Source organism: Mirounga leonina, unplaced genomic scaffold (genome assembly GCF_011800145.1).
Source record: "Mirounga leonina isolate KUSES-001 unplaced genomic scaffold, KU_Mleo_1.0 Mir_128, whole genome shotgun sequence".
In the NCBI taxonomy this organism is placed as follows: domain Eukaryota; kingdom Metazoa; phylum Chordata; class Mammalia; order Carnivora; family Phocidae; genus Mirounga; species Mirounga leonina.
This window is the reverse complement of record NW_023270320.1, coordinates 5,832,421-5,847,200: the sequence shown is the minus strand read 5'-3', so window position 1 is coordinate 5,847,200 and position 14,780 is coordinate 5,832,421. Positions and strand designations below refer to the sequence as shown.

The following is a 14,780-nucleotide window of genomic DNA, read 5'->3' as shown; positions in this document are numbered from 1 at the left end:
ATCACTCCCTGACTTTGTGAAGCCCATGGCCAGCAGGGAGATCCCATCTCTGTTTGGCTTGAGTTATTCCTGGCTGGAAGTTCTTACTTCCTGCAGCTTGTGTAGTTCATAGAAAGGCCTCCCTGTAAAACTCTCATTGGTGCTGGAGTCCTGGGGAAAAAGCTGACAGTGCTTCATTATCTTTCAGCCTTGAAGTTTTTTGAATATTGAATTCTGCCAACTCTTCCCACATATGTAACTAAATCAGTGCCTTCGTTTAACAGACTTGCAGTAATATAAAATTGCTTCCCACTTTGATCCATTCTTTAATTAAACAGATCAACTCTTAAATTCCTTTCCTGTGTCTCTTGAACAGCCTCTGTTCAAAACAGATTCCTGCTAGGCCTTTCCTGGGTGATCAGAAAAATATGAAAGACGCAGTCATGTGCTCTTATTATTATTATTATATTTCTATGCTGTATTTTATGTGTTTGGCTTGTGTGTTTCTTGATGATCCCACCCTTTTTCTTTTTTTTAAAGAAGGGAATTCCCTTATTGTAGCGATGTTATTTTCATAATACAGTGAGAGTAGTGAAGAACCTGATATATAGGTCTTTTAAAGCTTTACAAAATAGCATTAGGTTGATAATGAGGGATGTCAGCTGATCCTGTTGTCAGAACTTGGGAGCAGTGGTGAGGAGGCCCTACCAAAATCTTGTCAGTGAGAAAAATGACCTCATCTTCCTTCCGAGAGTGATACTATGAGAAGACTGCCTATTGGAGCAGAGCAAGAATGTGCCTCGTCACCTGAAGCAGACAGGCTAGCTGCTAGGTTCTTGAGATTCTGATTAAAGGCACCAAAATAAAGAATGTTGTTATCAATGAGAAAGAGAGAAGCATAGAGAAGTATAATAAAAGGAGAACAGTGATGCCCTTCTAAGCTCTGTCCAGGCACACGGAGTTTGAGGTAATGATTTCTAAGGGCATCCCAAACAGGGATACGGGTGCTGGTCTGAGGAGCAAGATCCCGCCTTTAGTGAGATACAGGTGCATCTGGCTGGAGGTTTTGAACTTCTGAGCCCCTAGTTATGACTCCGTTCTTATCAAGCCATCAGAAATCTCTGTAGAACGAGAATATGCTGGTCATGCTAATGCCCTGATGCTGTCATAGTTGTTTCTTATCATGAGTAAAATTAGTACTTTGATTAAGGTGAGTCTCTGCCAGGCTGATGGCTCTTCTTTTGGTGTCCTGTCCCAATCAATCACGGTTCTGGGCCTACAGAGCTAAGAGCCAGACCCTGGACCTGGGTAAAATTCACAGAGATTGTGATTATCACTTGGAACTTTCCTGGGAGATGTTCTCTTCCCCTCTACTTTGGTGGCTACATTTCCACCATCCTATGTGGCAGAGAGTACATTTTTCCAAATGCTTGTGAGCATTATACACAGAGGTTGAGGCTTTATATTCCCAATGTAGCTTGAATGTCTTGGGATGCACCTGGTTGTGTGTTTTCAGTTTCCAATCTTAAATTCAAACTGTAATAGATTTCAGTAGGTAAAACCAAGCTTTATCTCTATTATAATTTAGATAATCACTAAGGAAATTGAAGCAAATGAATGGAAGAAAAAATACGAAGAAACCCGACAAGAAGTCTTGGAGATGAGGTTAGAGAGGTTTGGGGGAGGGGTTGGATACCTTTATGCATTATTAGATTTAATATAAATGTAGTAATGAAAGTATTTGCTTACCACAGAACCAACTGCTGAAAACTAGACGGCATTGATATTTGCACCTTAATTTGTGATTGACAGTGTCTTTTCATGAGTGTTTCTGACCAGTTATTCAAATACTGTAGCTTCTTGTGGGTTTTTGAGAACATTACAAATAAGCAGAACCCACATAGTTCTTACCTTTTGAAGAGACATCAATTTGTGCGAAAAAAATCCACTTAAACTCCAGAATAATAAGATTCATTGACATACTCAGTTATGGAGGCATTATAATTTGTAACACTTTTCTAAAATCGGTTACACATGAAGGCTTCAAATTTCATAACCACCAAAGAGGTTATAAAAAGCATGTTAACAGGAAACAAAATCGATTGACCTTAAATTGAGATCTTTTTATTTTTGCTCTTCATTCCCTAGAAAGGAGAGTTAGAAGCTGTGAAATAACTAAAGATGGCATCAAAGAAGAAGAAAAACGCATAATTTATACACTCATACAGTCAGCGCTTGAATGATGAAGAAACATTTTAATTATGCCCACTTGAATTTGTAGCTCTTGTATTACTTGCTTCGTGAGCATTTCCTGGGTGTGAGGTCCCATGCTGGGTGTGCGAACAGGAGGCCCCTGCCCTTAGCTTACAGTAGCCGTCGGAAGAAACTCGGACCAAGTGATGGGCACCACCAGCGAGGGGCAGGGGAACCGTAATTCCTCACTGAGGGGTCACAGGGAAGAGCACTCATCTTACTGGAAAGGGTCAGGGATACTTCACTGCACTTCACCAAAAAGAAAGGTTAACATGACAGGGTGATCTTTAAAGTCTTTGGATAACTGAAATGCTTTTGGAACTAGGACAGTAAAATAAAATTTGTGACTGAATCAGAGGGCACGGACTGCCCAAAAGGGTGGATGAGGGCCAGGAAAGCCTGAACTCAGATCAGCCTTCTTAGGAAGAACCCCAAGAATGTCATTCACTTATTTTGTAAAAGATTGATTTGTCCAGGCAGAGTTAATGTATTGCCTTGAGGTCATTTACATGAGGTTCAAAGAGAAAGTGAAGGCAGTTTCTATAGATAAAATAAATAGAATGAAAGGCTTGTTAAACATAAAATCTTCAGAAAAATCTTTTTTGAACGTTAACAAATCTTACCTTAATATTAAAAAAGCCCCAAAGCAGATAACTGGGTTATGTAAATTTGTTCATTTGAACATCATTTAAATATTCATTGAACATCATATACAATGTTCAAATGTTCATTTGTTAATGTGTTTGTTTAGGGCAGCATTTCTCCAACTTCCATTAAAAATTCTCTTCTGATAATAATTTTTTTTTAAGGAAAATTGTGGCTGAATATGAAAAGACCATTGCCCAAATGATTGGTAAGGACTTTTTTTTTTTTTTTTTAAGATTTTACTTGTTTATTTGGGAGCGAGAGAGCGGGGGAGGGGCAGAGGGAGGAGAAAGATTCTCAAGCAGACTCCCACTGAGCGGGGAGCTGGACTTGGGGCTCAATCTCACGACCCTGAGTTCATGACCTGAGCCGGACATGACCAAGAGGCGGACATTTAGCCGACTGAGTCACCCAGGCGCCCCTGGCCTTTTTCTTCTGTGGTGTGAGCCATAGGTTCCATAGATGATTTTCAAATCAGAATATGAGCTTCCACTTGTCCCTCATTTAGATTCAGTTGATTCTCACTGTTTGCAGTGGTTCCATTCCACAACGTTGCCACAAACACTGAATTAGCAAATACTGAGCCATTGCTTTAGGGGAAGTACAGAGTGAGGTTCCTGCGGGCCTCTGGTCACAACATCTTTGTCAATACATAACGTTGTCTTATGTGTATTTCTGTTTAAAGACATCTGGTTTAATGTCAGTTCATTAACATTGAACTCATGGCCCTCAGTGCTGTAGTTCGTGCCTGAATGAAGATGATCTCACGAAGGTATTTTCTCCATAAGGCACATCACAGCCTTCTTGCTCACCCAGAAAGCACAAAAATGCAAAATCATGATACTAAATAGACTGAAAAGGATACTTGTTTACAGTATGAAACAAGTGTGTCGTCCAGTTCAGCCTTAGCTGAGAATGTGCACGTCAAGTGACTTGACATTTTTTTGCCCCTCTGTGCGTGACAGGGAATACACCCCACGTACTGACTTTCAGTTTACAAGTACATTTTAGCAAGTAGATAAATTCACAAGTACACAGTCCACAAATAATGAGCATCAGCCATGGTTAGGTTCATTTTAGAGGCTAGCAAATGCTTGAATTCTGTGAAAAACTCTCCACCTGGCACCCAGAGGGTTGATGGCCTACTCACATCATCAGTACCCCTGGGTGGGGTCTTCCTTTGGGTGCATTGTCCTTACTCTGCTGCAAGCTGTACTTTTTCCCTGTGTCCGACGCACTGGTACCTTTTACACACCAACAGTGGTTGGTGCTCATGCGTTGAATTTAGAAATAACTCTGCAGCCAATATTGTCAGGACTGACTGCCTAAGTCTTTCTCTACCTAAGCACTGCAATGATATTTTCTACGGTCCACATCACCCATGCCTTCCCAGCATAGGGCCTTTGCCATAGCTGTTCCTCTGCTGGAATATTCTCCTCCTGGGTAGCTGCATCACCTACTTTGCACCCCTCTGAGAGGGGCCACCTATTTGAAAAAGGAACCCCACGCCTCTTGTTCTGCTTTGGTTTTCCCCCATCACTTGTCACCATCTGAATCTCCCACTAACGTAAGTCCTTGAGAGGAACTTTGTTATGTCCACTGCTGGGTCCCCCCCACCAAGAATACGGCTTAGCTCACAGAGGGCAGCTGATAACCATCTGTTGTATGACTCTGCCTTTACTTTTGTTGTGGTTCTCAGAAGATGAACAGAGGACAAGTATGACCTCTCAGAAAAGCTTCCAGCAACTGACCATGGAGAAGGAGCAGGCCCTGGCTGACCTTAATTCTGTGGAAAGGTCCCTTTCTGATCTCTTCAGGAGATACGAGAACCTGAAAGGCGTTCTGGAAGGGTTCAAGAAGGTAGCATGTCCTTTTCCTTTTGTCTCCTTAGTAGTGTATTTTCTTGGTAATGGATCTTTAAACATATATGCCAGAGGTGTGGATAGCCTTCTAAATAGGGGCTAGGGGCCCATATATCATTGGCCTTGTATCTTCTGTTCCAGTGAAGGTAGAGGTTTTCTTTTCTGTTTTCTCTTTCTGTGGTGGTTCAGGCATCTGGCCCACCAGGTGGCGTGTCTTGGTCATTCCCCTCCTAGGTCAGGCTACAGCCAGAGTGTGGCATGGAGTATAGTAAGTGTGGAACCCTCAGACCTTAGGAGAATTCTAGAAATCGTTTTGATAATTCACCAATTTAATATTAGTAAAGGGAAAATTTAGCACTAAAAAATTCAGGCTACATATTCTAGAAGAAAATAAGTAATAATCTTTCAAATTTACGTGTAAGTGGGCATATTGATTCACCTTAGTTGCATACCATCAATAAGATACATTTATAGTAGTGAACATTCTTTTTTTTTTTTTATTGTAAAATAAAAATGAGAGTGGCCAGTTTACCTAAAAGGAGACTCAGAGTGCCATTCACTTTTGAACTCTTTTTTTTTTTTTAAGATTTATTTTTTAAGTAATCTCTACACCCAGCATGGGGCTTGAAGTCACAACCCCAAGATCAAGAGTCATGTGCTGTCCTCACTGAGCCAGCCAGGTGCCCCTGCCACTCACATTTGAATGACGGCCTCCCTAAACTGGGTGTGTTGATATAACTGAAACTTACTGTGTTTTGAAAATTTATACATGAAGAAATTATGTAGAATTTCTTCAGTAAGAATTATTTGTACCTGTTTTCTCAAAAAAACTGGTACATGGCTTGTCACTAGTAGAAGAAAAATAAAATGACCAGCTTCTTTTATTTTAAATTGTCACTTTGGAACAGAATGAAGAAGCCTTGAAAAAATGTGCCCAGGATTACTTAGCCAGAGTTAAACAAGAGGAACAGCGATACCAGGCTCTGAAGATCCACGCAGAAGAAAAACTAGACAAGTGAGAATTTGCAATAAATCTGTTTCACGGTTCATGGTGTGGTGGGAAGATTGAAAAAGGCCAGAAAAAACCCTCAACGTTGTTTGGCAATTCCATGTTGCACTGGGGTGTGTGTGTACCTGTGTGTGTGTGCGCGCGCATACATTTTATTATTTAATTTTTTGAATAGGTAAAATCTTCACATGGTTCAAACATTAAAAAGAATAAAAAGATACACAGTATCTCTCTCCCATCCCAATACCCTTCCTTCTCCCCGCCCTCCTCATCACCACGGGTAATTTGGTCATTAGTTCCTTCAGTCCTTGCAGATCTACTTTTTCCCCTTCTCCCTCTCCCCCAGCTTTATGGAGATAAAATTACCATAAATCAGTGTGCAGTTTAAGGTGTATGACCTGTTGATTTGCTCCAGTTATATAATCACACAACAATGGCCTTAACTAACACCTCCAGCACACCATGTGATCACCGTTTTTTTCACTGTGGTGAGACTCTCCCTTTGTTATACAGATGACAGCGTACTTCGTTTTTTTCATTTAGTGGTGTATTTTGGAAATCTTTCCATAGCAATCCATGAAGAGCTTCCACTATTTTCCTTAGCAGCCATATGGTGTTCCAGCGTTGAAATGTGTCATTTATTTAACCAAACCCCCCTCCTGTGGGACACTCAGGTTATTTGCCACCCACTACAAACAGGGCTGCAATAAGGAACCTTGGATTATTATCATTTGGCGTGCATTTTGGTGAGGTATCTGTATGCTGGAAAAGGAATTGCTGGGCCAAAAAATATGTGAATTTGTAATCATGATAAATGTTGTCAAATTGCCCTCATTCGACTTTCATCCCTACATGAAGTATGAGAGCTTCTCTTCTCCCCACGGCTTGACCAACAGACCAAATTTCCGGTTTTCTCCAAATCCAATAGATAAAGGTGGTATTCCAGTTTAGTTGGGGTTTTCTTTTTTTGATAAACAAATAGAGCATTTATTTTATTCAGTGTAGTTTTGATTTTGTTTATCTTACGAGTAAAATTGAACATATTTTAGCAACTGTCTATACACATATTCGCTTTACCATGAATGATTCTATTCTTTGCCCAGTTTTCTATTGTCAGTTTATATATTATATATATAAATATATTATTATATTTATGCACTAAGGATGCCAGCCCTTTGTGATATGAGTTGCTAATGATTTTTCTAATTTGTCTTTTGCCTTCTAGTGTTTTTTGACATGCAGGAATTTTATTTTTATGTAGTGAAATTTGTCAGTCATTTCTTTTACGCAGGATTTTCTGTCGTGGTGACAAAGATCTTCTCTGGGCTGAATATAAAATATTCTGCCATGTTTTCCTTCTAATACTTTTATGGCTTTATTTTTTTTAACCCTTAAATCCAGCACATTTGGAATTTATCCTGAGGAACAGTCTGAAGAATGCTCCCAACTTTATCTTTTAACTAAAAAGTGATACCTACTTGTACATTGTGCTTTCTATCATCATATTTGTAAAACATTTCAAGTTCCCCTCTCTCATTTTCACTCCCAGAGGTACTGCTATCAAAGGTTTATTGTGTGTCCTTCCAGTTTTTTCTTTGTGCCTTTACAAATACTACCCAAAATGGCTTTGGACTTTTTTTTTTTTTTTTCCATAATATCAGAGTTACAAAATACAAATTTCCTTTTTCACTTAATAGTGTATCATGGCCATTTTCCATGTCAGAACATATAGTTCCATCTAGTTATTTTTATTAGGTTGTAGGATTATTCCATGCCTTTATCGACGGGCATTTAGATAGTTTCACGCTTTTTTCTGTTGTAAACAGCGCTGCAGTGAACATACTTGTGCACACAATTGTGCAAAGTGGGAGTATTGCTGCGAATACGTTACTTTAAGGGAATCGCTGGGTCAGAAGATGTATTCATTTTAAATCATAATAGTTGCAACCATATCACCCTCCACAAAGACAGCACCAGTTTTCATTTCCCCCATCAGCTGGTGAGCCTGTTTCCTTGCATCTCGGCCATCATAGAATAAGAGCATCCTGGTTAATATTTGCCAGTCTGATAAATTTTAAAAGTTTATCGTTTAAATTTGCATGCCTCTGACTACTAATGAGTTCTTAGCTTCCTTTCATCAATTAATTGGCTATTTGTCAATTGACATTTATAGTTTTTAAAATTTCTTTTGTATCTCTTTAATAAAGTCACTTTAAGTTCTAGTGTCATAGAGGTCAGTGGTTAGTGTCCTGTAACAATCCCACAGACCCTGCCTGCTATTGTCCTAGGTTAAAAAAAAAAAATCTAAGATTGCTGTAGAAACTGTCACATGATTCCATTTTCTAGTGACATATAAATTTTGAACTCGCTGTGGCCTATGAGATTAATTCTGCCACTGGTTTTCACCTTGGAAATTTCCTTAGCAGTTGGGTGTCAATTGAATATTTATAAATTTAAATTGAATGTTTTAGGTCACTGATGTCTCCCTTATTGTGCTGTCATTGCTTTTAGCCTGTGTCCCACAGATGTCAGCGGTTAGTATCTTGACTCCTTAGCTATGGCTGATGACTAACCGGGTGTTTCTTGTCCCTTTATTCTGCAAACAAAACACCACAAACAGAGCCAATGAAGAGATCGCTCAGGTTCGAACAAAAGCGAAGGCCGAGAGTGCAGCTCTCCATGCCGGACTCCGGAAGGAACAGATGAAGGTGGAGTCCCTGGAAAGAGCCCTTCAGCAGAAGGTACACAGAGGGGTGTGGTGTGACGACCGGAGGGACACTTGGTTTTCCTCCTTGGCAGTGGCTAACTTGTGGTGGATTTGGATGAAAGAGAAGCCTTGTCTTCTTTGCCCAGACACTTTGATCCAGCTCCTCTGGGAACTGATGCAGGTGGACACAAACAAGGGAGACCATTAATTCCCAAGCATATGAGTAGGAAATATCCCCGGGCAGGATGCAGAGAGGAAATTGCATTAACTAAAGTTTAGGGGACCAGACACTTCTTAGCTCTGAGGCTACCTTTTCTTCTTTCTTTTTGTTTTTTTATGTAATATGTGACACCATCTTGCCCCTTCATTGCAACTTCACCTTCCTGGGGACATTGGCAACGTCTGGAGATATATTTACTTGTCACGACTGGCATCTCATTGGTAGAGGCCAGAAATGCTACTAAACATCTAACAATGCACAAGTCGGTCCCTACAACAAAGATTGACCCAGCCCAAAATGTCAGTGGTACCATGGTTGAGAAATTCTGCTGTAGGGAGATAAAATTATCAGGTCCCCATTTCTCACTGTTCAGTGATCCTTGGACTTCATTTTTGTGTGTGCCTCTTATGTTTTTCTCACTGTATCTCCAATTACGTACTTATGCCTGTGGCATCCCTTCAGCTAGAGCAAGGGGTTCTATCATGGGGTCTGCTAAGCCATAGACAGTGTTCCCTGGCATACTCAGACTCCAGGATCCCAGGTCCCTGGAGGTGCTGATGGGCTGAGTGAGGTCCCAGATACCTGTGTTTGTAACAAGTATCGTAGGTAATTCCTGTGATAATAAGAAAATTTGAGAACTAAGGCTCATGGACAAGCTGCAGAGGGCCAGTGGTTACCCTCATCCCCTACTCAACTGAAGCACGACTTGGTGAACACATGAACATTTTTCAGGGGAGAAGCGTCCCTTTCTTTAAAGGGTCTCTGATGTAGAAAAGTTAGGAACCACTGAGCTAAGATGTCAAGGCAGAGCGTAGCCAGCCTTGGGACTATTTAGTTGTCATTGCCTTGATCTCAGGATGCAAAGTGGCCTATATAACCATGTCATTTGTCTTTCAGAACCAAGAAATTGAGGAACTAACGAAAATCTGCGATGAGCTGATTGCGAAGCTGGGGAAGACTGACTGAGTTTCCCCCCATTAGCTCAGCAGATCTGCATTTGGCTGCTTTTCTCTTAACCACAGTTATCTTGCCTTATCCAGGAATAATTGTCCCTTTGCAGAGAAAAAAAAAACCTTTAAAAAAGCACATGCCCACTGCTGCCTGTCCCGCTTTGCTGCCGACACAACACCCCTGGAAGGAACCCTAGAGCATCGCACGGTCCTGGGAAGAGTGGCGTCCGAGTGCTGTCCGCCGATAGGTTTGGTCAGGCTGCTAAGTTTGGGGGCGTGATTTCTCTGTCTTTAGTCCGTTTTTAAAAGTCATCTTTTCTTTTCCAAGCACGTTAAATATGGGATTTTGTGGCTCCTCTTTGGGATCATCTTCTGTCCACCACCTGTCTGAATTTTTTGGTGACCTATTTAGTTTGTCTTTTAAATTTAGCGTTCAACATTGGTAGTCTTATTTGAGGGAGGAAATAATTTGGCCTATTGTTACTTCTAGTTTGTAAACAAGAAGGGACTTTGAGTACCTGTTTCTACACACATACACACGCACATATATGCTTATAGATATATGCTGCTGGTTTTTTTTCTCTGAAGCAGAGTCAAATAAGAGCTTCTCCACACAAGAGCATATTTCCATAAATGTAAAACCCTGTTTTGAAATAGAGTCGTGGCCTAGCATGCCAACCTCAGACTTTGGGGAATTGAAGGTGCAAAGACCCCAGACTCAGGTTTTACATCTGGGGAAGACTTTTTGCCACAATGTTTCGTTGCCCTGGTATTTGGATACTCCTCAGCCCTGACAAGTGCGGCCCCAAAGGGACTGACCCCAGTCCCCAGAGCACAAAGGGCAGCCGCTAGCTGGACTCCCTCCAAGCTGAGGTTTGGCACGTCTGTCCCAGAGCCGGTCCGTCTCCTCTGCTTCTCTTTGTTGCTACAAAATCAGCATTGACCCTTCATCATCTATTTGAAATATGCAAAGAAAATCTACTTGTAAAAGGCTTAGGCAGTCTCATTGAGTTAAAAGGTAACTGTAACCCTGCTAGCAATTATAAGGAGAAGAAACAGTTGGGTTTTTTACAAGTGTAATGCGTTGTTCTTTGGATTTTTTTTTTTTTTTTTAAGGCAAAAAACCCTTTCAAACTTAGAATGTTTAACAAAACGGGCTATAAAAATCATGTGAGCCACTCCAAAAATCAGCACATTTTGAATATTGTTAAACAAAGAGCATTTGGTGAGTGCAAGGAGCAGAACAACACTCCCAAAACCAAATTCCTGAAGCTCTTCCTGGACGTGGGTCAGAGCGATGGGGCCATTAACCCCAAGATGGCAATTTTTCCATGTAACGCCAGTGAACTCCCTTCCATTTGGTGGGCAGAACCAAATCCATGCAGTGTTTGAAAACGCTCTTTTGTCTTAATCTTACACCCTGGAAGTCTTCATGGTGATATGCACTATGTTCAGTACATGTAAGTTTTCGTACCTTTCTTGTAAAAACCCTTGCATGATCCAACTTCAGCAATGAATTGTGCCTAGTGGAGAACCTCTATAGATCTTTAAAAATGCATTTTTCTTTAGCGCTGTTCTATTCACATGGGTGCGATCTTTAGCCCCAGGGAGGTCCATAATGTCTTTAAAGCTAGAAGTCACGTCTTACCAATATGCATTTATCGTAATTGGTGCTTAGGCTGTATTTTAAAGCCTACTGTCTTAATATTTTGTACAAAAAAGAACAACAGAAATGATCTGTGGCTGGAGAAGTGACTTGACAATCATTTGGGCTTTGAGAGCAGTCACTGTGGTTCAGTGTGAGTACAATACTGTAGTCAGAGTGTCCGCAATGGACAAGTGTCTCCAGTTGGCGGAACGGATTTCTCTCGGTCCTCCACTACTAGGGAAATTAACTTTGCATTTTGCAGAAAGAAACATTGCTAAACCTTTCTGCCGCTGTGTTTTGGTGAGATATCCATGTTTATTTGTTTTATATTGATCTGTTTTAAGCATGAAAGGCTTATAGTGGTCTCCATTCTAAATTCGTAGTCCTCCATTTAGGCTTCTTATGTATATAAAAAAAAGTAGCTGTGTGTTAAAACCAAGGTGACGACAATCCTTCCCTATTACGCTGGTGGAAGAGACCCCCCAAAAGACCCCCGTGAATGAGGTTGCTGAACAAGGGCCACGAAAGGGCCGTGGTTATGCAACGTCCGCCGCTGGCTTCTCAGCCATGGCTGTTGCAAGGGAATGTTCTTCCTCCTCACTTCATAGATGGATATTCTCCAACAAGAGTAAAAATGTAGCTTGTTCAGCTGGTAAATCAAGAGAATATCCTGGGCAGAAAAAAGTATGTTTGTTTTTCTTTAAAAATAAGCAAAAGGGAAAAAAACCCTTCCAAATTCTAAGAGTGAGAACACAGCCTAGAGTTTTGCTTCAAAGCACGTGAGGGCCATGACTTGTTAGGTCGGCAATAATAAACCCCGTCAACAAGAGTGGGAAGAGAGGAGAAAGGAAGCTGTTGTCCCAGGCAGGTTTGGGGGCATTAGGTGATCAGTCTTGTTGAGACTCCGAACCCAGAGCTATTTCTTAAGTTTTTGACTTCACCAAAGTGTAAATAGATAGTCTCTGTCTAAAAGTATTTTAATGGGAAGATTTAGCTAAGACAGACCGAAGAGTTTGTCACTTGGTTGGCTGGTCAGTTATAGTCAGGCCTCCTGAGATTTACTTTATTTGGAGAAGCTCCTGGAAGCCAGTGACCTGCCCAAACCTTTTGTTCTGTAAAACTGTTCTGGAAATATTGAGAAGCCCAGTTTTCTCACGTGGTTTCTAGCTTCTTCAGACCCAGCCCAAATTAGGAAGTGCAGAAGCACATGATGGTGAAGAACTCTGACGATCTGGCAGCCTTCCAGAATGATATGGAATCTAAGGGGAGATTTATGTTTCATTTTGGAGGCTAGCTCAAGCTGAATTTTACCCTTCCTTCCTGTCCCACACTTTGTGCAACCCTCCCACAAATACTTAGATGTTTGTTAGACAGCCCTGAATTAGCACTGTTATACACATCAAGTGCCCCGAACGTTCCTGGGCTGACTAAGCAGCCAGAACAAAACACTGATTTTCAAGCAAGGCAGGTAACAGGGCCCGGTGGTGGCTCTACAGCTCAGAATAGAGTTTTAAAGAGGGGGCATTGGTAAGTCTGGTGTGCTGTGGTCGGAGATGGTTCAGCACACCCTTTTTTGGTGGGGCAGAAGCTCTAACGCTCCCTGTTTATTTCCTTTGGTTCTTCACTACAACCGGTAGCCGTCTCCCAAGTCGTACGTGATTGTCGTCCCTCTGTAGTCTGTGACTGTGCGAGCTTGCTCTCGGACGACGTGGGTTTCTTTATCCTCTTGTCGGGGAGAGAGAAACGAGGTGCTGAAAGATTAAATGATTTAGGCAAAGGATTTTAAAGTAAAGATGTATATATTCTAAAGCATTTAAAAGATAACAGATTATTATTTGCTTATTAAAGAATAAAATATAGTCTGGGAATCCCAGAATGCCAAGCCAAAGGTCTAAGAAGTCATCTTCTTCAAAGATTTTAAAGAAGTAGCATTTTGAGGAGACCTCTGTCCAAAAAGGTTTGACTGGCCTCCAGATTCTGGTGGCTTTAGGAAAGCAATGTATCACTCAAACCTTGAGTCTCCCGCATAGTAAAGGTAAAGGAACTGACACACGAGACACTTCTCTCTAACGGTCTTCTCTGGAAGATGATGTCGACGGCAGCATTTCCAGGGAAGACCCACGCCCTCGCGCCCAGAGCCAGCATTCTGGAGACTAAAGATTGCACTTTTCGTAGTTCTTTGTCCAAATGCGATCCCATTTCTGTGCCTCTTAGCATGCAGTTAGATTTGGACAAACAAGATTCCTAAGGAATGACTTTATTAACTATAATATGGTTACAGCTATTACATACATATATATATTCTGGTTATAGTTCTAATATGGAGATGTTGTGTGACACCAGCCTGTGGCAGTCTGAATAACACTCCCAATTCATTTGGAGGAGGCCAGGCCCAGAGCTGAGGTGTGGCTCGAACCTTCCCTGTGTCCCTTCTTCACCGTAGAGCTGTGAAGGTGTCACTTTGTTCCCCCTCTGCCTTTCAGTGGTATCTGAAATATATACAAAGTACGTCCTAGTCACATTGCTAACGGATGCTCTGTGAATGATTTCCACATGGACATGTGCGGATTAGAACTCGGAAACCGCGGCCAGTCCAGATACGGGGCCGCCTGCGGACTACTGGCCACACGCGCGGCTTCCGAGCCATCCTTGTCACCCAGGGGGATGGGATCCGGGCATTCCTTTTAAACCTCAGAGGTAGCAGTAAACCTTTCAGTGTTGCTGTTAGCAAGTGTGTGTTTGCCAGTAGATGCCCATTTGTACTCACGTGCCAGCAAGTAGACATCAGCCGCACATCTGCTTCCTCTGTGTCCCCGCGGGCGCCCAGGCGCGTGTGAGGAGCCTCCCATCCAGAGGAGCGAACGCCGCGCCGACTACTGTTATCAGGATTGTGTTGTGTGGAATAATCATCTACATAAATTTTATATGCACAGTACTTTCCCTTTTATATGTCAGGTAAATATTTGTAAAAGTTATACTCACACAAATGAAATTATTATAATGATTACTAATATATTTTTTCCATGTTTCATTGCCTGAATAAAAACTGTTTACCACTGTTAGATCTGGGCGTGGGAGTGTTTTTCCCCCTGGTTAGAAGTCTTCTTATCCCCAAGTGTGAAAATTTATGACAGCCCTGCTTTTCAGAGCTCCATATTTCAGGCTAAAAATAGAACAGATGACATTTTCACGACACTCATTTTGTGAAATTTTATGCATTTGGTTGGGTGTGTAATTAAAACAAACAAACTTTGGAATTCAGACCTTGCCATATAAATTTCCATGCATTCGCATCTGTGCAAACAAAGTTTTTAATTGCGTGCTTCTTGGTTTTGCTTAGAGACTGCATGTCCGCTCTGGCATTTTGCAAGCCCTGAGAACCTAAGTCCCCTCAAGCTCTCGGACTCACTGACAAACACAAGATAAGCCCGGACTGTGCAAACACTGCAAAGCAGCCCACAGCAAAGAGTTCACGTGTTTGTGCTTCTTCTAGGTTAACACCAGGAA

The 14,780-nt window shown here is 41.5% G+C and overlaps 1 protein-coding gene across 8 annotated transcripts in view; it reads left to right on the top strand.

Moving 5' to 3' along the window:
- Positions 1 to 14,335, top strand: part of TACC1 (transforming acidic coiled-coil containing protein 1) — a 119,152-nt gene extending 104,817 nt beyond the window's left edge. For all 8 annotated transcript variants that reach the window (XM_035003999.1, XM_035004003.1, XM_035004002.1 and 5 more), the window contains 6 exons: positions 1,568 to 1,644; positions 3,042 to 3,085; positions 4,577 to 4,737; positions 5,648 to 5,754; positions 8,369 to 8,489; positions 9,573 to 14,335. In XM_035003999.1, coding sequence (XP_034859890.1) covers positions 1,568 to 1,644; positions 3,042 to 3,085; positions 4,577 to 4,737; positions 5,648 to 5,754; positions 8,369 to 8,489; positions 9,573 to 9,641 — 579 coding nt within the window. In that variant the 3' untranslated portion in view covers positions 9,642 to 14,335. The remainder of the gene's footprint in view (positions 1 to 1,567; positions 1,645 to 3,041; positions 3,086 to 4,576; positions 4,738 to 5,647; positions 5,755 to 8,368; positions 8,490 to 9,572) is intronic.
- The last annotated feature ends 445 nt before the right edge of the window (positions 14,336 to 14,780 follow it).